We start from the raw sequence: 23,311 nt of genomic DNA, 5'->3' as shown, positions 1-23,311 counted from the left end.
CCCTTTCCTTGGTTACCCGATGTTTACCGCAGTTACCAGCGTCCGCCGCTCTCACGCTACCAGTGCCAGCCCCCTGCACACATAGCCAGACTACACATCGGGTTAAATTAACCCGATGTGTACTCTGGCTAGGAGTGCAGGGAGCCAGCGCTAAGCGGTGTGCGCTGGTAACCAAGGTAAATATCGGGTTGGTTACCCGATATTTACCTTAGTTACCAAGCGCAGCATCACTTCCACGCGTGCTGCTTGCTGGGGGCTGTGGTCACTGGTTGCTGGTGAGATCTGCCTGTGTGACAGCTCACCAGCAACCCGTGTAGCGACTCTCCAGCGATCCCTGCCAGGTCAGGTTTCTGGTGGGATCGCTGGAGCGTCGCTTAGTGTGACGGTACCTTAAGGGAACGAGGAAGCAGAGCGGGGAGTCGAGCTAGAGCATGTCGCCGGTACACGGCGATACACAAACGTGCACCGTGTAACAGAGAGATGCAATGACAGGTCCTACATGACGCGTCGTAGAGATGTGACCAGTCTGTAGCCAATGAGATAACAGGCACGTGACTGGTCACATGGCTATTTTTCACGTCACGATAGGTCCTGCATCACTGCTGGCAGTGCTGGTTACCGGGAGGATTCAGCGATCATCGGATGGAATAGCGGCAGGAGACAGAGTGCAGGAGGGATCGCGGGGACCGGTAAGTGTTATGGCAATGTTTATTAACTGTATGTGTACATTTATAATGTGTTTCTATGTGTTTGTGATTGCCTCCTATTGTTTCCTATGCGGTTCGAGTTCGGTTCGTCGAACGTTCGCCGAACCGAACTCGAACGAGACCTCCGTCGGCGAACCGAACTGGAGCCGAACCACGGCCGGGTTGCTCATCTCTAATGGAGACTGCTGTATATAAATCACAGAGGAGGCTGGGGGGCACACACAGTACTGGGGGCATACACATTACTGGGGTAGGGAGGCACATTATATATATATATATATATATATATATATATATACACAGTGGGTACGGAAAGTATTCAGACCCCTTTAAATTTTTCATTTTTTGTTTCATTGCAGCCATTTGGTAAATTCAAAAAAGTTATTTTTTTTTCTCATTAGTGTACACTCTGCAAAAATTTCTACATTGCTGTTTTGTTTCTGTCAAGATGGGGGATGGGGTGCAGAGTGTACATTAATGAGAAAAAAAATGAACTTTTTTAAATTTACCAAATGGCTGCAATGAAACAAATAGTGAAAAATTAAAGGGGTCTGAATACTTTCCGTACCCATTGTATACATGGAACTCTCCATGCAGGTGAAACAAGGCATCCTTCATCTGCAAAAACAGAAAAAAAATCTGAGAAATTGCTACAATTTTAGGAGTGGCTAAATCTACAGTTTGGTACATACTGAGAAAGAAAGAAAGCACTGATGACCTCAACAATGCAAGAAGACCTGGACGCCCATGGAAAACAACAGTGGTGAATGATCACAGAATAATTTCCATGGTGAAGAGAAACCCCTTCATAACATCCAACCAAGTGAACCACACTCTCCAAGATGTAGGCATATCAATATCCAAATATACCATAAGGAGAAGACTGCATAAAAGAAAATACTGAGGGTTCACTGCGCGGGCCTCAAGAATAAGAAGGCGAGATTGGACTTTGCTAAAAAAAAAAAAATTCTTAAAAAACCAGCACAGTTCTGGAAGAACATTCTTTGGACAGATGAAAGCAAGATCAACTTCTATCAAATTGATGGAAAGAAAAAAGTATGGAGCATGCTACAGCTCATGATCCAACACATACCACATCATCTGTAACACACGGCGGAGTCAGTGTGATGGCCGGGCAGGGCTGCCACTAGGAATTTCAGGGCCCCATACTGGCAAAAGTTCGGGGCCCCCTTGAGGCTTCGCCCCAGCTCCACCTCTGCCCCAGCTCCGCCTCCACCCCAGCTCCGCCTCCACCCCACGAATCTTCCACAGTCCCACCGCCACTCTTTGAAAACGTCACTTCTGCACTACAGCCTCACCAATCACACATTAACCCTTTACACTGAACACCGTATCACACACGCAGCCATCAGATTTTGTTTTGGCCAAAAGATTTCTTTAAGCCTGCCACCACAACAAGGTAGACTCTTTTGGCCGGGCCCTACTTTACTCTAACTTTTTTTTCTTTTTAAATCTAACTTCTTTGGTATACATTTATTTTTGGTATATCTATTTTTTTTTCTTTAAGGGAATGTGTCACATACAGGTTTTAAACTAATTGAAACCAAATTCTGATAATGCAGACTTGTGGATTTAGACCTGACAACCCCTTCAAAGGGAATCTGTCACCAGGTTTTTAACACCTAATCTGAGCGCAACATAACATAGGGGAAGAGATCCTGATTCCAGCGATTGTCACTTATTGGGCTGCTTAGTATAGTTTTGATAACATCACTGGTTAATCAACAGGAGATTATCATTACAGGGCTACTTGTCATGCTGCAGGTAGTCCAGCATATTCATGAGCTCTGTATAACTGCTAGATCTGCAGCAGAGAAAACATTGATTTTATCACAATGAAAGCAAACAGCCCAGTAAGTGACATCGCTGGAATCAGGATATCTGTCTCTACATTATGCTGCTCTCAGATGGGGGAGCAAAAACCAGATTACCTTTAAGGCTCTTTCAGCAGATAGATAGATGCCTAGATAGACTCATAGATAGATAGATGGATACATGGCGCCCCTGAGGCTTCAGTCACCACAGGGTACTTCACCTCACTTAAAGGGAACCTGTCATCAGAAATATAGCTATAAACCTAAAAGTTTCTCCCTCTGCAGCTCCTGGGCTGCATTCTAGCACGGTTACTGTACTTTTTGTGGCTCCTTTTAAACCAAATTAAATACTTTATAAACTTGTACCTTTTGCTATGTAAATTTTGTAAATCGTCCATGGGGGCGGGCTCTCTGCTGACCGTTGCTGTTCCTCCAGCAGATTTACGCCGCCCCCCAACGCTGAATTTCATATCTCAGGACGCTGCCTCTGGGCACCCGTGGTCCCACGCATGTGCTGTGCGACTGTAGCGGGACTGTGCACTGTGTGCACGTGTGACCACTGGTGACGTTTTGCGCAGGCACGAGGTTATGGGCGGCGCTGTGAGTGTCATCAGCAAGTGCCACCCATAACCTCGTGACCGCACTTTTACCTCTTCCTCCAGCGTTCTGCGCAAGCGCTTGCTGGCCAGATGACCCGATGTCACCTCTTTCCCATCTTGTCCTGCTGCAGGGTAAGATGGGAAGGAGGTGACAATGGGTCATTTGGCCTGCGAGCGCTTGCGCAGAATGCTGGAGGCAGTGGGGGAAAGCGCGTCCACGAGATTATGGGCGGGCACTTGCGATGCAATCACAGCACCGCCCATAATCTCGTGCTTGTGACACGCGTCACCAGCGATCCTGGCGTGCACGGGACCTCGGGCGCAGTGGGCGGCGTCTTGATGGATGAAATGGAGAGTAGGGGGACGGCGTCAATGTGCTGGAGGAACAGCAACGGTCACCAGAGAGCCCGCCCCTATGGACGATTTACAAAATTTACATAGCAAAAGGTACAAGTTTATAAAGTATTTAATTTGGTTTAAAAGGGGCCACAAAAAGTACAGGAGCCTTGCTAGAATGCAGCCCAGGAGCTGCAGAGGGGGAAACTTTTAGGTTTCAAGCTAAATTTCTGATGACAGGTTCCCTTTAAGGTGCAGTACTCATCCTGGATCCAGAGGAGGTCGGTACCAGTTCGACAACACAAACTCATATACACAACCAGGTTGCCCTCCCCATTGGGGACCAGGCTAGGGTCGGGTCTTAAGCTAGTCACCAAACATGGGGGGCGGCCACCCACTAGTGACAGCGGACCGGGGGAGGAGCAGCCACCAGGGGGAGTTAGGAGCTTACACAACAGTTAGAGTGTTCTCCAGCAGGAGAGGACAGGAGTGGGACCGGTGCGGTTCAGGGTGCAGAGCCTTAGGGTGGAACAGACTTCACGTTGTATCACCAGGATCTGCAGGACAGGGGGATTGCATGTCCCTCTGACCACCACGAGATCCCGGAGCACAGTGCCACATAGGGTCCGGAGTCGTGATTACAGTCAAGCCCCACAGCGGCCCCGCGTCACCTACACATGGGACAGGAGCTAGCACTACACGAACCGGGAATCCCAAGCAGCATCAGGCTTGGGGCTCAATCTGTAAAGGCACAAGAAGGAAGGGCCCATCGACCAGCGTACCGGTTCTAACCTTCAACGGATCTGGAATCGGCTCGGGCCCATAACGACTGGAACCACAGCAGCTTATTAAGCCTTTTGATTGCCGTCGCCTCGCGCTTCGGCACCAACGGCCACTACTCTCCTCATCATCCTCCCCGGGGCCCAGCTCCACCTGTGGGGAGAAGAACCATCCTTGCTGCAATACTAGCCGCCCCGGAGGACAGCGACAGTGGCGGTGGCTAATCCCTGGCCACGTACCACAGGTGGCATCACAAGACTATCATCCTCATCATTCCCCCACCATCATCCAAATCCCCTTTTATTGTACACCTCGGGGCCACGAAGCTGGGCAGGGCCACCTGTGACATCCCCCTGACCCGACATCACCGGCCCGGCGACGAGTAACATTTAACCCCTGCCCCTTGGGTGCTACAGATAGATTAGAGACGGATAGATGGATGGACGGATGGACGGAGGGACGGATGGACGGAGGGACGGATGGACGGATGGATGGAGGGACGGAGGGACGGATGGACAGAGGGACAGAGGGACGGAGGGACGGAGGGACAGAGGGACGGAGGGACAGAGGGACAGAGGGACGGATAGACAGAGGGACGGATAGACGGTGGGGGGTTTCACAGCAAGTGGGGGGTCTCACAGCAAGTGGGGGGGTCTCACAGCAAGTGGGGGAGTCTCACAGCAAGTGGGGGGTCTCACAGCAGGTGGGGGGGTCTCACAGCAGGTGGGGGGTCTCACAGCAGGTGGGGGGATGACAGCAGGTGGGGGGTCACAGCAGTTGGGGGTTGGGTCACAGAAAGAGGGGGTGGGGTCACAGAAGGAGGGGGTGGGGTCACAGCATATGGAGGAAGGGGAGAAGGGCAGCAGATGAGGGAGGGCGGCAGCGGCTGATGGGGGAGGGGGTGGCAGATGGAGGGGAGGCAGCAGATGGGTTCAGTGCTGCTGGATCAGGGGCAGTGACTGCTGCAGCCGGCGGCTGATGGGTGGGGGCTGGGGAAATGGCGGCGGCTGAAAGGAGACAGTGTCTTTAAACTTACCGATCACTCCCCTCACCTTCCACGGACGCTGAAGTGAAGCTGAGGGGAGTGGTCACCGTCCCCAGATCCACAGTGATTGGAGAGATCGGTCACAAGGCCGATCTCTCCAATCAGAGCTGGGGGCGGGTGAAACTGAGGTCACCCAGCTCCAGCCAATGATCGGTGCTACAGCTGCACTGATCAGGGCTGGATTTTAATGTTTCAGAGATTTTCAATGGTTGGAACATTACAGTGGCTGTGATTGGCTGACGAACGCCGCTCAGCCAATCTCAGACTCCTTAGGTCCGGGGAGGAGACACCACCCCTCCTGAGGTCAGGCAGAGGGCCCCTCCTCCCCGAATCTAAGATATTTGCAGCGATCGCAGCCACCAGGGCCACGATCTCGCCATGACGTACTGGGTACGTCATGGGTCCTTACGTACCAGGGAGCTATGACGTACCCAGTACGTTTTCAGGCTCTAGGGGCCCACTCCCGCTTGGTGACCCTGTGCGACTGCAGGTGCCGTCAAAGCAACGTCCCAAACCCCTGCCCATGGGGCCCGGTGAGCAATGAAAGGGGAGGGGCCCGGGCTGTCAGCGTGTCCAGGCCCCGCCTCCTGCTCACTGCACGACCAGTTCGCCCTGCGAAGTGTACTGTCGACGCCCCCTGCGCTGGGGCCCGGGAACAGAGGAATGAAAGGGGAGGGGCCTGTCAGCGTGTCCGTGCCCCCCTCCCGCCTGCTGCTCACCGGGCCCGCTACAGGAGTTCCACTAGTAATGCCCTGATGGCGGCCCTGTGGCCGGGCATGCATGGTGGCTGCCAGTGGCCCTGGGTCCCTAGTGTTTATTGATGATGTGATACAGGACAGAAGCAGCCAGATGATTTCTGGGATTTTCAGAGACATATTGTGTGCTCAAATCCAGCCAAATATAGCCAAACTGATTGGTCGGCGTTTCATAATACAGATGGACAATGACCCAAAACATAAAGAAAAGGCAACCCAGAAGTTTATTAAAGCAAAGAGATGGAATATACCTGAATGGCCGAGTCATCACCTGATCCCAACCCAATAGAGCCGCATTTCACTCGTTAAAGACTAAACCTCATATACAAACAAACACAAAACAAACAGCAAGTCAAAACCGCTGCAGTAAAGGCTGTCAGAGCATTAAAATAGAGGAGCCACAGGGTCTGATAATGTCCATGAGTTCAAGACTTCAGGTAGTCATTGCCAACAATGGTTTTTCAACCAAGTATTAGAAATTAACATTTTTTTTCCAAGTATTTCATTTGTCCAGTTACTTTTGAGCCCCTGAAATAAATGGATTTAGGTTTAAAAAATGCTTTAGTTCCCCACATTTTTATGCCATCATATTATTAAACCCACTGAAATAAAGCGGAAAGTCTGAACTTCATCTGCATCTGAATTGTTTTATTCAAAATCCATTGTGGTAATGTACAGAACTAAATGTGAAAAATGCTGTCTCTGTCCAAATATATATGGACCTAACTGTATATACAGTGTAATATATATATATATATATATATATATATATATATATATATATATATATATAAAAAAAATGTACATGCTGTATAAACTCTACATACATTTGTATGAACACACACACCAAAGCATATCATGTATTGTATGTAGAGCACTTTAGAACCATCATTCTGGTTGCTTTTGATAATTCAGTTGTACTGAGTGGACTTGTATATTTCTTTTTTTTTTCAGGGTGCAGCATATGCCTTGTTGGCTATACTCTTGATTTTAAACGTGCTGGTGTTCTGTGTGACTGTTTCACTTGCTGTATTTAGTGGCCGTGCTCTGGATAAAGTACCATCAAATGTCCCCTCAGTAAGTCAAATATATGCTCGCTGAATATAATTTAATTTTTGTTTGTAGCTGTTTTAGTTTGTAATTTTAAGTCCCAATTTTCCTGGCACACAGGATGTTCTGATATGGTCTTCTGCTTTCTCTCCTAGTGGTCCTGAATAGTGATAGGCAAACCCACAGATACTTGGGTCCAAATGATTTTAAAAAAAAAAAAAAAAACAGATTCAGCGTGGAATTAATCCCAGATTTCTGACTGGACGTTGTTCCCCATATAAATCTATGCGGACCAGAATCTGGCGCTTTAAAATGGTAGTAGAAGGGATAGGGGGATTAGAGCACGAGCGTTACTTTTACCAGTGTCCCCCAGTGCTGTAACGCTACTCCTGGACCCGCTCATTAACCCTCAACCCTTATACATATTCACTACTTCTTCCGCCCACCGGCAGTCCCAGCGTCTCTTATTGCAGTCAGATGAGCCCCCATCCTATGTGACAGTGTGTCTGACTGCTTTCATCACAGATGCTGCGTGCATCTCTATAGTGTAAAAAATTAAATAAAAAAATTGGAGTAGGGTTCCACCATATTTTGATACCCAGCACAGATACAGCATACGGCTACAGGCTGCAGCCCTCAGACGTCTGCTTATCTTGATTGTGTATCAAAAAAGTGGGACCACATACAGCTTTTTAAAAAATTATTTAAATAAATAATTATAAAAAAAACAGCATGCGGTCCCCCCCCAATTTTGATAACCAGCCATGATAATGCTCACAGCTGGGGGCTGGTATTCTCAAGCCGGGGAGACCGATGGTTATTAGGCCCGAGACTAAAAATAACAGCCTACAACTAACTAGGATTGTTGCATCCATTAGATGTAACAATCCCAGCACTTTACCTGGCTCATCTCGATTGTTCTAGTGCAATGGCAGTCGGGGTAATAAGGGGTTAATGACAGCTCACATCTGCCACTAAGCCATAGATTACTAAATGGGAGGTGTCTATGAGACCCCCAATTACTAATCTGTAAGTGAAAAGAAATAAACACAAACACTGAAAAAATCCTTTATTTGAAATAAAATACAACCCCCCCCTCTTTCTCCCCTTTATAAACCCCAAAACACACAGCTCCAATGTAATCCACAGCAAATCCCACAACGATTCCAGCTCTGCTACATTAATGAAGTGACAGCGCGTGGGCACAGAACATTTCCGCATGCTGTGTGCTTCATGCAGAGACTTAGCTGCAGTGATCAGCGGTGATGTCACTTAGATTATTTGCGGTTACAGCTGGAGATTCCCATGGTCCCCCACATGTGAACGCAGGTAACCTGACCTCAGGTGACCTTATTAAACTCAGTGACCCCACCTCAGTTCACAGACCTGCATCTCCTGGCAGAAAAGTGCTTTTGCCAACAGATGTAGATTTGCTGCTAACATTTTTACACCGTATTCCTGCACCAAATCTGCATCTTCTGGCAAAAAAAACCCCATCAAAACCACATCATGTTTTGATTCGATAGTGATGGTCCTTTTTGCTACAAGATATTTTGCAGGAATATTGTGTAAAATTTTCATCACCCAATCTATATCTCTTGGCAAAAAAGCGGGTTTTTTGGCAGGATATGCAGGTCTGTGAACTGAGGTGAGGTCAATGAGTTTAAATGAAGTCACCTGAAGTCAGGTTACCTGCGGTCACAGGTGAAGGACCATGGGAATCCCCAGCTGTAACCGCAAATAATCTGAGTGACGTCACCGCTCATCACTGTGGCTCAGCTCGGAAATATGTGTCTTGGCTGACTAATCCAAGAAAGGTCCCTAGTGGACTCTCCATAACCTACTGTCTTTGACTGAAAAAGAGACTTGTCAATTTGAAGTGTGTGGCATGGGAAGAACTCGCTGAGGTCCAGCTTATCAAAGTATCACTGAAATGCTGCTGAAATTCAAAATAAAACATTCATATCTATATTAAAGCAGCCATGTTTTTTTGTTTTCTTTTTTCTTGGCCCAAAGCAAAGTTTTAAAGAGTAACCGTCATTTTCATTTTCAGAACAAATCAATCGTACATGTGAAAATAAGAAACATTGAAATATATCTTATCATAGAAATGTACTTCTTTTTCAACTAGGTCTGATCATTCATTCTCAAAGTTCTCAATTCACGGGTAAAATCTGTATTCAGAACATTACCAGTAGCAACTTTCATCTTCTTTGTAGCAGAAAGGGGCAAAAAGGTCTCATTGATGTAATATTATAATAATAATATATGTAATGTTCTGTATTCACTGACTACCAGAGGCATACATAGAAATCATGGGGCGCCTAGCAAAAGTTCTAACTGTTTCCTCCCCTAAAAAATAAACAATAATATTTGGAAGGGTCAAAGAAGAGTATACCTCACAACTTTGCAGCTCTTACAAAATAATTTTCCTCCTATTAAAGCTCCAAGATTCCCCGCAAAGTATGATGCCAACAAAAGTACCCCCAAAAACAGGATGATACCTCCACAATAAATTCATCCACAATACCCTTCACATGCACAGTATGATACCGCAACTGTGTCTCCCACACAACACTCCATACAGTATAATGGCCCTCCATTCAGTATAATGGCCCCAACACAACCCTCCACAAAGTATGATGGCCCGCACACAACCTTCCAAATAGTATGATAGCCCCAACACAACTCTCCACATTATATGATGCCTCTACTAGCCCTCCAAGCGGTATAATGTCCACCACACACCCTTCCAAATGGTGTAATAACTCCACACAGTTCTCCAAACAGCATAATGGCTGCCACACAGCCTTTCAAACAGCAGCATAGCCCCGCACAGCCCTCCAAGAAGCGTAATGGCCCCCAAACAGCCCTCCACACAGTTTAATTGACTCCACACAATTCTTTATACTGTATAATTGCTCGCATACAGTATAATGGCCCCACTAATCCTCCAAACATTATAATGGCCCCATCATAGCCCTGCAAGCAGTATAATGGCCCCTCACATAACGCGGCATATAGTACATTAGCGCCCACAAAGCCCTCCATGAAGTATAAAAGCTCCCATACAGCCCTCCATACAGTATAGTGGCCACCACATAGCCCTCCAAATAATATATCCAGCCACACATAGCCCTTCAAATTTTATTATCACCCTACATAGTCCTCCAAATAGCAAAATGGCTCTACATAGTCCTCCATAAAGTTTAAAGACTCCCACATAGGCCTGCATATAGTACCATGGTTTCCACATATCCCTCCAAATAATATAGATGCACCCTCATAGTGCTCCAAATACTATAATGCCCAATACATAGACCTTCAAATAGTTTAATGGCCCCCACATGCCTTCCATATAGTATAACGCTTCCCTCGTTACCTTCCATATAGTCTTAAGGGTACCCCAAAAATCCTTCCATACAGCATAATTATATCATGGTGCCCGCAATCTATTTCAGCCAAATTCTTGTTCCAAAATTCAAATGGTGCTCCTTCCCTTTCGCACCCTGCTGTTTACCCAAACAGGTTTCTGACCATATGTGGGGTATCAGTGCGCTTAGAAGAAACTGGGTAACACACTGTGGGATCCAGTTTGTCATACTAAACTTTACCCTTCTAAAAGTGAAAAAAATGGGGCTTATACAAAATTTTAGAGTCAAATTTACAATTTTTTTTTTCATTCCACTTTGCACTTTTCACACAATTCTTGTGTAGCACCTGAAGGGTTAGGCGGGCTTTGCACGTTGCGACATCGCAAGCCGATGCTGCGATGTCGCACGCGATAGTCTCCGCCCCCGTCGCAGGTACGATATCGTGTGATAGCTGGCGTAGCGAAAATTATCGCTATGCCAGCTTCACATGCACTCACCTGCCCTGCGACCGTCGCTTTGGCCGGCGAACCGCCTCCTTCCTAAGGGGGCGGGTCGTGCGGCGTGATAGCGACGTCACACGGTAGGTGGCCAATAGCGGCGGAGGGGCGGAGATGAGCAGGATGTAAACATCCCGCCCACCTCCTTCCTTCCGCATAGCCGCCGGCGGCAGGTAGGAGATGTTCCTTGGTCCTGCGGCTTCATACACAGCGATGTGTGCTGCTGCAGGAACGAGGAACAACATCGTACCTGTCGCGGCACCGGCATTATGGAAATGTCGGTGAATGCAACGATGATACGATAACGACGCTTTTGCGCTCGTTCATCGTATCATCTAGCATATACACAGTACGATGTCGAAAGTGACGCCGGATGTGCGTCACTTTCGATTTGACCCCACCGACATCGCACGTGCGATGTCGCAACGTGCAAAGCCGCCCTTAGAATTTTTCCTGACAGCAGTATGGAAGGATCTGAGATGTGCAGTTTTTAAAAAGTATCACTTTTGTCGAGTTTCCAATATATAGGCCCCTCAAAGGCCTTTTTTAATCTAAATAGGTCCCTGAAGAAACAGGTTTTGTAAATTTCTTGAAGAAATGAGAAATTATTGATAAATGTTTATCCCTTCTAAGATCCTAACAAACTAAATTGGCATCTGAAAAATGAGGCAGATGTAAAGTAGACATATGGGAAATGTTATTTATTATTTTGTACAGCATGACTGGTTTACGGACATAAAAATTTCAAGTTTAAAAATTGCACAATTTTCAAAATGTTTTCAAAAATTGATATTTTCACAAATAAACACAAAAAATACCAACCTAAATCTATCACTTAGGCCTCCGACACACTCACGTGAAAATCACGCACGTGCCGAGAGACACGTATTTTCCCTGCGTGTTGCGTGCAGGTAAGTAAGTGCGGGCCACGTGTGTTCTCCGCATGCTATCCGTGATAACATACGGAGAACAGGTTATTTACATACTCACGTGGTCCTTCCTGCTGTCCGTGGTGCTGATCTTCGGTCTCCAGTCCTGCCGTCTCCCCGCTGCTGCTGCTGCCAGGCAGTAAAGTGAATATTAAATGAGAATAATGAGCGGCGGTCGGCAGCAAGAGGCAGCAGCGGCAGAGACAGGAGGGCTGGAGAAGGTGAGTTAAGGTTTTTTTTTCTGTCTGACACGTGTGTTTTCTCCGGCGCGTGTCACACGGGACCGCATCCACACTACACCCGTGTGGTGCGGGCCGTGTGACACCCGTGCTGCCGGAGAAAACCTGACATGTCAGCGTGTAGAAAAACGCACACACGTACAAACGCACACGGACACACGTTCCGTGTGGTTTTACGTGTATGTGCCTGCTACAATAGGGTAGCATTGCTGAACGTGTCTCCGTGCCGCCGGTACGTGTAAAAAATTGCAAACACGTCCCGGCGGCACGGATGTGTGTCACAGGCCTAACATAAAGTACAATATGTCAGGAAAAAACATTCTCAGAATCACTGGGATCTATTGAAGCATTCCAGAGTGATAACCTCATAAACTGACACTGGACAGAGTTAAAAAATTTGGTCAGGTCATTAAAGACATTATCCACTACCCTAAGGGCGGCTTTGCACGTTGCAACATCGCACGTGCGATGTCGGTGGGGTCAAATCGAAAGTGACGCACATCCGGCGTCACTTTCGACATCGTAGTGTGTAAATCCTAGATGATACGATTAACGAGCGCAAAAGCGTCGTTATCGTATCATCGGTGTAGGCTCCGACTTTTTCAAAATTACGCTGCCGCGACAGGTACGATGTTGTTCTTCGTTCCTGCGGCAGCACACATCGCTGTGTATGAAGCCGCAAGAGCGAGGAACATCACCTTACCTGCTGCCGGCGGCTATATGGAAGGAAGAAGGTGGGCGGGATGTCTACATCCAGCTCATCTCCGCCCCTCCACTTTGATTGGCCGACTGCCGTGTGACGTCGCTCTGACGTTGTACGACCCGCCCCCTTAGGAAGGAGGCGGGACGCTGACCAAAGCGACGTCGCAGGACAGGTGAGTGCATGTGAAGTTGGCGTAGCGATAATGTTCGCTACGCCAGGAATCACAAGATATTGCTGCTGCGACGGGGGCGGGGACTATCGCGTGCAACATCGCAGCATCGGCTTGCGATGTCGCAACGTGCAAATCCCGCCTAAGTCATTTAATTTTTTATTGAACAATCATGCTATGTGCCACAAAATGCACCCATACTTCTATTATAGTAATATAAAGCTGTATCATGCAGATAGCATTACTTGGTGTCTCCCAGCAGCAGCTCTGATGTTTACATCCATCTATTCCCCTCCTCGGGCTTGCTGTGTGCTAATACAACAAGGTCCATCATGTATTGATGCAGCCTGTGAGGCAACACTTAGCACTCTCCACCCAAACGTATTGCCATAGAAACAGTTCTGCCAAAGATATTGGGAGATACCAAGTGTCAGAGCAACCCAGGGTAGGTACTAGCTAATCTGGCATTTGCCAGATGGCCAGTACAGCTCTGTCACGGTATTTCTTATGCAAATATAAATGATTTTCAGCTATTCACATCAGTGATTGTGTTTCGGACCAGTCCTGCACCAGCAGCAGTCGAACTGCTCAGATTCGGGGGCCCTACTCGTGGCTCGAGGGTCTCGGTACCCGGGGGCTCTGTGTCACTCCGAAACGTGATGGGGGGTTATTTACAGGGGAGTTAGATAGTTTGTGACGCCACCCATGGTGTGTGGTAATAGGGAGTACCGCCGCTGCCGTTGAGAATACCCGGGGTGATGGAGTGGGGCAGCCAGATGATGTTATCCTCCATGGGTAAAGGCCCTGGTACCCCGAATGGTGGGATGGGAGCGCAGGCTCGCTGGTAGTAGGGGTTAATCGGGTACTCACTCAGAAGAAAAGCAGACACTGACAATGTAGTAAACCAAGTCTCTGGGTGCCGCTGCCCTCTTGGGGAGCTTGTCCGGGTTCCATCCCCTGCAGCACTGCCCGGTGGTCTATAGCCTGCACAGATGGCCCGTAAGCATGGAGCTGTGTGGCCCCGCTCCCTACTATGGGTAGCAGAGGAGCTTGCTCTCAGGAGCTCACACTTAGGATTTCAGTGGGCTGCTTTGCTTGGAAAGCCCTATCCCCCTCATTGTGCTAGTGCCCCCGATCTCTGAGTTTTGTGTGAACAGTCCATAAAGTCCCTGTCCTCCGCAGGTTAATTCTCGAATTGCTTGAAGCTTCTCCCCGATCTAGGGTCCAGTACCCCGACATGCTTTCGGCCCCAGACCGGCTATTGGACTGTAGATGCTGACCATCCTCCTCGACTAAGCCATCACCCAGTCCCAATTTCCCACGACCGGGTCTCCGACTCCTCCGGGTCCAGACCACCATCTGCAACCCAATCTACGTTCCTCTGGAAGCTCCAACTCCCAGCTTCCGCTGAGCTCCTCACAACTCGAGGGCTACCACCAAACTGACTTGTCACTTCCCACCTCCCTGCCTGACCCCTAGGTGGGCGGCCCTATTCCAGCTTAGCAGCCCACTGGGGTGCCTGACAGGGTGTGGTGCAAGGCATGATTAGGATTTTTAGATACTGGTGGAGGCAGTACTGCAAGTTGGGAACCCAGAACCATGGGGGGTTGAGTCCTGAACTGGAAGATAAAGAGCGTGCAGTACCCTGTGACGACCTGACTAGTCCAGGGGCATCACAATTGGATTACCTAAACCCTTTGCTTTTGAAATGCAGATCATAGCACTTCAGTAGCAGAGGTGTCGGCCCCTGCTGTTACTGCTGAATGAAACTGTCAGCTCAGCTTGTGTGAGGCAAGGAGACATACTAATTGTCATTCACTCGAAAACTTCTACACCCACTATACAGAGCCCAGTGACAACTTACTTTCATTTTGTCTCATTTCTGAGTGTAAAAGTATCAGAGATGGAAGAAGAATCTGCATGACAATTAAGTACTATATAATCCCTGCTGAGATGTGCTCCTAGAAGCAATACATGCAATACAAGTATTTTACAAAAGGTATTATTTTGAAGAGCTATGATATATGGCAAGGGAGTGATAAAGTCGTAGAAAACCTCTTTAAGGTCAAAGTTGACTCCGTCACTAAGGGGTTAATAGTATGTAGATCAATATATCAAATGGCGAATACCAGTATACTGCCAGCTAAACAGTCTATAGAAAAAGATATAGTATGTATAGTAGGTATAAAGAGAATATACAAGTGATAAACACAGTGGTCAAATATCTAATTATACCACCGTAACATGCAACAAGTTTTGCCCTTGGCTATAATAGGTAGGTAAATAATGCAACCAAAGACAAAGAACAGGACAAGTATAGTGGAAATGAACACTACTGGTGGCCATACTTTGTGCAAAATATTATGGGTAAGCTTGGAGCCACACTTGTATGTGGCTTGGATCAGGATCGCATTGCACTGCCTATACTGGCTGGCGGCTCTCCTGATAGGAACATGTCAGCTGCATAGACATACATCTGTTACGCTCCTGTAAGGAGAACCACGGCCAATCTGGGCAGTGTGATGCAATCCTCTTGTAAGTCACACACAGGTGTGACTCCAGCCTTACCCATAATATCTTGCACATAGTATGGCCACCAATAGTGTTCGTTTCCCCTATACTTGTCCTGTTCATGTTCTATGGTTGCATTATTTACCTACCTATTATAGATAAGGGCAAAACGTGTTGCATGTTATTGCGGTATGCTTTTTATACCTTCTATATCTTTTTCTTATTCGCCATTTAATATATTGTTCTACCTATTATTTCACACATTCTTATTTTTCAATAAAATGTATTTGCTTTTAGTCAACAAACTCCTTGTCTTTCTTCTTGCTTTAATTATAATCAGATTTTTCCTGTGAATTGAGAATTTTGAGATCAGTCAAGGAGAAGAAGAAAGCAAAATCTGATAATATTTATTACAGTTTTATATTTTTACTTGTACTATTGCAAATTGACTCTTCCAAGAAGACGACTAAGGGGTACTTTGCACACTGCGACATCGCTAGCTGATACTAGCGATGCCGAGCTCAATAGTACCCGCCCGTGTCGCACATGCGATATCTTGTGATAGCTGCCGTAGCGAACATTATCTCTACGGCAGCTTCACACGTACTTACCTGTCCTGCGATGTCGCTCTGACCGGCGACCCGCCTCCTTCCTAAGGGGGCGGGTCGTGCGGCGTCACAGCGATGTCACATGGCAGGCGACCAATAGAAGCAGAGGGGCGGAGATGAGTGGGACGTAAACATCCCACCCACCTCCTTCCTTCCGCATAGCTGGTGGAGGTAGAGGAACAACATCGTATCTCCTATTGGTGCGTCATTATGAAAATGACCGACACTACACAGATCACCGATTGACTACGCTTTTGCGATGGTTTATCGGCGCATCTTGGCTTTACACATTGCGACGTCGTTACGGGCGCCGGATGTGCGTCGCAGTAGCGATGTCGCAACGTGCAAAGTACCCCTTAAACTATAGTGCCTCCTTTTGGAAGTAGCAATCCTAAAAATCAATATCAACCCATTAACAAGCCTAGCCATGTGACTTAAGATAAAAGCCAAACCAGAATCCCTATTTGCAGATACATATTTCGGGGTCTTGCACCACCTCAATGAAAAAGATTAGATTTAATTTGGCTGGATGAGATATCTCTGACAGGGTTCTAAGGGGTCATTTGTTTCATTGTGGAAAGTGACATGCCATTTTAAAGAGACTTACAGGCTAGGGGAGCATAGAATGGCCTATAAGTCTTTAAATACAATACTTTATCCATACCTCCCAACTGTCCCAGATTCAGCAGGACTGTCCCGATTTGAGGGCTCTCTCCTGCAGTCCCACTAGTCACTATCCTGCTGGTCTTGTCCTGGCTCCTCCCCTCAGTGAAGTGTATAAATTAACTCAGTTCAGTAAATTCTCATCTGCTCTGGTTTACTGGGAATCGAACTCATGAACTCAACGCCCTTAGGCAGCAGCTCTACCTTTAAGCTACTGCCTGTATTGAAAGACATAGGAAGATTTGGTAATCATCACCTCTGTATTGGAGGCAGAAAAACCAGAAGCAGATTATTCAGCTACATACAGTCATATGAAAAAGTTTGGACACCACTATTAATGTTAACCTTTTTTCTTTATAACAATTTGGGTTTTTGCAACAGCTATTTCAGTTTCATATATCTAATAACTGATGGACTCAGTAATATTTCTGGATTGAAATGAGGTTTATTGTACTAACAAAAAATGTGCAATCCGCATTTAAACAAAATTTGACCAGTGCAAAAGTATGGGCACCCTTATCAATTTCTTGTTTTGAACACTCCTAACTACTTTTTACTGACTTACTAAAGCACTAAATTGGTTTTGTAACCTCATTGAGCTTTGAACTTCATAGGCAGGTGTATCCAATCATTAGAAAAGGTATTTAAGGTGGCCACTTGCAAGTTGTTCTCCTATTTGAATCTCCTATGAAGAGATGCATCATGGGCTCCTAAAAACAACTCTCAAATGATCTGAAAACAAAGATTATTCAACATAGTTGTTCAGGGGAAGGATGCAAAAAGTTGTCTCAGAGATTTAAACTGTCAGTTTCCACTGTGAGGAACATAGTAAGGAAATGGAAGAACACAGGTACAGTTCTTGTTAAGCCCAGAAGTGGCAGGCCAAGAAAAATATCAGAAAGGCAGAGAAGAAGAATGGTGAGAACAGTCAAGGACAATCCACAGACCACCTCCAAAGACCTGCAGCATCATCTTGCTGCAGATGGTGTCAATGTGCATTGGTGAACAATACAGCACACTTTGCACAAGGAGAAGCTGTATGGGAGAGTGATGCAAAAGAAGCCGTTTCTGCAAGCACGCCACAAACAGAGTCACCTGAGGTATGCAAAAGCACATTTGGACAAGCCAGTTACATTTTGGAAGAAGGTCCTGTGGACTGATGAAACAAAGATTGAGTTGTTTGGTCATACAAAAAGGCGTTATGCATGGAGGCAAAAAAACACGACATTCCAAGAAAAGCACTTGCTACCCATAGTAAAATTTGGTGGAGGTTCCATCATGCTTTAGGGCTGTGTGGCCAATACACCAAGGCACCGGGAATCTTGTTAAAGTTGAGGGTTGCATGGATTCAACTCAGTATCAGCAGATTCTTGACAATATTGTGCAAGAATCAGTGACGAAGTTGAAGTTACGCAGGGGATGGATATTTCAGCAAGACAATGATCCAAAACACCGCTCCAAATCTACTCAGGCATTCATGCAGAGGAACAACTACAATGTTCTGGAATGGCCATCCCAGTCCCCAGACCTGAATATCATTGAACATCTGTGGGATGATTTGAAGCGTGCTGTCCATGCTCGGCGACCATCAAACTTAACTGAACTGGAATTGTTTTGTAAACAGGAATGGTCAAATATACCTTCATCCAGGATCCAGGAACTCATTAAAAGCTACAGGAAGCGACTAGAGGCTATTTTTTTGCAAAAGGAGGAACAACAAAATATTAATGACACTTTTATGTTGAGGTGCCCATACTTTTGCACCAGTCAAATTTGGTTTAAATGCGGATTGCACATTTTCTGTTAGTACAATAAACCTCATTTCAATCCAGAAATATTACTGAGTCCATCAGTTATTAGATATATGAAACTGAAATAGCTGTTGCAAAAACCCAAATTGTTATAAAGAAAAAAGGTTCACATTAATAGGGGTGCCCAAACTTTTTCATATGACTGTAGATGGATAGATCGATAGATAGATAGACAGATAGATAAATACATGATAGATAGATAGATAGAAAGATACATGATAGATGAATACAAACATGATAGATAAATAAATACATGAAAGATAATTAGATAGATACATAGATAGAAGGATAGATATAAAGATACATGATAGATGAATACATACATGATAGATAAATAGATACATGATAGATAGACAGATAGATAAATGATAGATATATGATAGATAGATAATAGATGGATATACATACATGATAGATACATGATAGAAAATAGATGGATATACATACATGATAGATACATGATAGATACATGGATATATAGATACATGATAGATAGATAGATAGATATTGCATCTTTTTGTAGGTAAAGGAAAGAGTCAGTATCATTTATTCCCATAAAACTATTATAAAGAAATGAGAAAAAAAACAAATATATATATAAAAACATTTTCTTTATTTTCCCCCTCTTGGATTCAAACCAGCAACTTTCAAACATGTGCCCATCAGCCCTCCTAGCTGTATTAGCTGTTGAGCCATAAGGCATGATGATGTTAGAGGGAGGATTTTATATGAATAAACCTACAATGCTGCCTCATACACAGGAGATTACACAGGACATAGAGATCCATTGTACAGAGCAGCGTGTCTATCTCCTATATTCTAGAGGGAGAGGAAAAGAGATTTATTTTTTCTTCTAATAAAATTACTAAATATAATAGAAAAATGTGAACAATATATTTTTTATTGCGCTTTTTTTTTATAAAATAATAAACATCACAAATCAGTAAATAACATGGACATATTTGGTGTCCCTGTAATCGTAACGACCCGAACAAGACAGTGATCAGGTTATTTATGGGGATCGGTAAATGGAGTAAAAAAAAAGGCGCAATTTATTATTTTTCTTTATTAAAACCCATAAAAAATGTAATAAAAATGTATTGCTGAAGCCGTGTTCACACGTTACATAAATGCTGCGTTTTTGCTGCAGGTGTCTGCACCACGAGCGCAATAACAATCTCCTCTGATTATTGCGTGTTTGCGGTATTTTTTATGCATTGTCACCTTATTTGATACATGTTTGGTGCAGATGTAAATCTTGAAGCTTATAAAGAAAAAAAACACCAAAACCGCAGAGTTCAGCAGCGTCTTTAGACGCAAAAGGGGCGGAGATTTCATGACGTCTCATCCACTTTGCTTGGATATTTAGTCCATGTTCACATGTAGTGTTAATGCTGCATTTTTTCTGCTGCTGTTTTTTTGCACATAAATTCTGCTGTGTTTAATTGTCCAAGAAAAGTGGATGAGATTCTATGAAAAGACGCTGCTGAACTTTGGTTTTGGAGCTTTTTTTTCTCTGGAGGTTTCTATGTGAAGCTTAATAAAATGCATGGAAAAAACTTTTCTGTAATATAAAATACACTAAAAAACGCAGATTCGCATCTGAACTAAAAACACATTACATAATGGAGAAAAGGCATAAAAAATATGGAATAAGCAGAGAAGATTGTTATTGTGTAGTTTGGTGCAGACAGAGGTAGAAACAAAAAACACAGGATTTCTGCGTGTGAACATAAAAAAATATAAGACAATTCTGGCTGCTATGACTATGAATGAACAGTCCAGGGCATCTGCTGAATGACCCTTACTGACAAATGGGTGTGTCTAGGGGCGGGGTAAAGAAAAAATAGTTTGTCCCTCTTTCCTTTCTTCATCAGTTGGGAGGTATGCTTTATCTATGTATGGGGTCATTTAAATACTAATCAGTGGCATACCGCAATGGCGGCAGACCATGCAGCCAGTATGGGGCCCCTGAGTCAGGGGGCCAGTGTCATCCCGAGCACTGGCCACCCGTCATCGCACGTCCAACTTTATCAACATCCTTGATGCTGAAATAGGTGAAGGCAATCCCTTGGCATCTGTGATCTAACCTTTCAGCGTAGTAGGTGTGATGACTTTACTTCATCATGCCCGTTGTGCCGAGCAGTGAAGAGCTTCAGGACACTCGCTGCCGAGCCCAGAGCAGTAAGAGAATGGGGAGAGGTGAGTATTGTTTTTTTTAATTCACAAGTACACTGTGCTGGCCATTATACTATATGAAGAACTATGTAGGACGCATTATACGATATGGATGACAATATGGGGCCTATTATAATATATGAAGAAGTACGTTGGGCAAGTTATACAATATGGAGGACTATGTGGGGGGCCAGTATACTGTTTGGAAGGCTATATGAGGACTCATTATACTATTTGGAGGACTATGTGGGGGCCATTACATTATTTGGAGGGCTATGAATATATTTACATATATTTTTACGTTTTTTGTTGCATAATAAAATTATTGTAATCTGCTATGTTCTGAGAGTCATACTTTTTAATTTTTAGATTGCTTAATAGTGTATTAAACTTGTTTAAGACTTCTATAAATTCCCACAAAGGGATTAGACCATGCTCTCTCTTGATTGCTGGTATAATACACAGCAATAATTTTATTGGAGTGTTTTATGCCTGTCAGGATAACTTCTTACTACTTGGCTTAATAGGTATACTAAAATAGTTAATCTATTATATTATCTATCATACTTTCAAAGTCATTTTTTGTCCTGATTCCATTCTTAAATAATTAATTAATTTCATAAGTTTGGTAATGTTTTAATTAGAATTTTCAATTTATCTATTTATTTTAATTTAAAAAGGACCATTCACCAGTTTGAGCATGTTGTAGAGATAGCATATAAAATTTGTGTTTTAGTTCAACTGGGTGTTATCAGAGATTTTTCTGTATGGGTTTGTGATTCTTCCGCTGAGGCTGACCAGTCATAAGCCAGCAGCTTCATCTCTAGAGAAACAAAACAGCCCTCATCTCCTCACTGATCTCTGCAACTACTGTGTAGAGATATTGCAGAGATCAGTTACATATCATTACAAACACTTCCAGATCTCATCTCATGACAGTCAGTGTGGTGAGATTGTCAAAATGTTAATAATGACACATAACTCAGTACTGCTACATCGCTACACAATAACTGCAGAGCTATGTATCACTCCCAAATCTCATCTTACAGTGCTGCCAGCTCTTATCATCATCCATTCACACTGTCTGCTGTGTTATGAGATCTGGGAGAATTTGTAATGATACTGCTGGGCTCAGTTATGTATCATTACAAACACTTCCAGATCTCTTCTCACAGTGCTGTCAGCTCTGACCCTCTCTCCATAGCATATGAGATCTGGATGTATTTGTAATGATACATAACTCAACTCTACTATATCTCTACAAACTAGAGGAATCAGTAGAAAGAGGAAGCCGTGTTTTTATCACCCATGCATTATGCTGTGTGCTTCTAATTGGTCAACCTCATTCAGGGGAAGAAGTATACGCCCTCAGACATAAATCTCTGGTAACATCCATTTTGACTTATCATAAATTATAACATACACTTTACAAGCGAATATCTCTACAACTTGGAGAAATTAAAGAGAAAACAACTATATATTACTAAGCTCTGCAGCCAGAATTCCATGATGTTTAGCATGCTCAAACTGGTGAAAAGTCCTCTTTGAACATTTTATATGCTGAGTTAAATACTTTTATTATTTGCATTTATGTATTCATATATTTCTCACAAATCACAAGTTTAATGGATATTTAGTTTTGTCCCAACTTTTCTGCCACTTTAACATGAGGCTGACTGTTGATGCTTCTGCCTTTGATCACCAGGGAAAAGAAATATTGAATACTCTTTATTTTGTTACTTTCTCATCTTTAATGCGTTTTTAAATGTCTATATTTGGGATGCTAGCATTAGTTCAATATAATACATTATTATTTCTTCTATTACAGATGCTTGTGATCCAGAATGTGGTCCCAGTGTCTCCCTCTGCCTATCCACCAAATATTCCAGACTTCCCAGTTTCACCTCCTCCATATGGTCAAAAAGGAAATTGATGTTAAAAATTCAAGCTACTGATGCTTTTACTGTTTTTAGGAAAGAAGACTCAGAGATTACTATAAAATAAAAATATGTAGGTGAAAATGACTGCTATAATTACATTCCTGTGAAAAAATATATAAAAATGTGTTATTATGCAATAGGATTCCTTCTACAAGTGAAATCTAGTGTGCGTGGCATATTCAGAGATCATCACCATTTCTTATCAATATCACCATAACTTCACCATGTGAGCTCATAATTGTGGACTATGTACCTAGATTATCTTTAAAAATGATACAGTATCACGTCTTTATAACCCTGTGCATGCCAAATTTGTGTTATTCTGGATCGTGATTATCTAAATAAATAAGGTATTAAAGTATAACAAGTACAAAGTCGATTCTGTAATTTTACATCACATCACCTCTTTGGGTGTCCAGTATCCTTTTCCCATCTGACACCCTGCTGACTCTCTAAGGCCAAGTTCCCATGATTTTCAGTTTTTTATCTTGCTGATTTTAGGTATCGAAAAATGCAAACTAAGAGGGCACCTGTCATGCTGTACTATGGGAGACACTGAAGCAAACAGGGAGTGTTGCTTCA

General features: G+C 44.3%; 1 protein-coding gene across 1 annotated transcript in view; it reads left to right on the top strand.

Moving 5' to 3' along the window:
• LOC142309964 (membrane-spanning 4-domains subfamily A member 4A-like) overlaps nucleotides 1-23,096 on the top strand; it is a 163,236-nt gene extending 140,140 nt beyond the window's left edge. The window contains exons 6-7 of the mRNA XM_075347437.1: nucleotides 7,012-7,134; nucleotides 22,618-23,096. Of these exons, the coding sequence (XP_075203552.1) occupies nucleotides 7,012-7,134; nucleotides 22,618-22,722 (228 nt within the window). The 3' untranslated portion in view covers nucleotides 22,723-23,096. The remainder of the gene's footprint in view (nucleotides 1-7,011; nucleotides 7,135-22,617) is intronic.
• Nucleotides 23,097-23,311: the final 215 nt, after the last annotated feature.

The sequence above is a fragment of the Anomaloglossus baeobatrachus genome, chromosome 5, assembly GCF_048569485.1.
Source record: "Anomaloglossus baeobatrachus isolate aAnoBae1 chromosome 5, aAnoBae1.hap1, whole genome shotgun sequence".
Lineage (NCBI taxonomy): Eukaryota > Metazoa > Chordata > Amphibia > Anura > Aromobatidae > Anomaloglossus > Anomaloglossus baeobatrachus.
The sequence above is the reverse complement of the archived record's forward strand: the minus strand, read 5'-3'. Positions and strand labels throughout refer to the sequence as shown.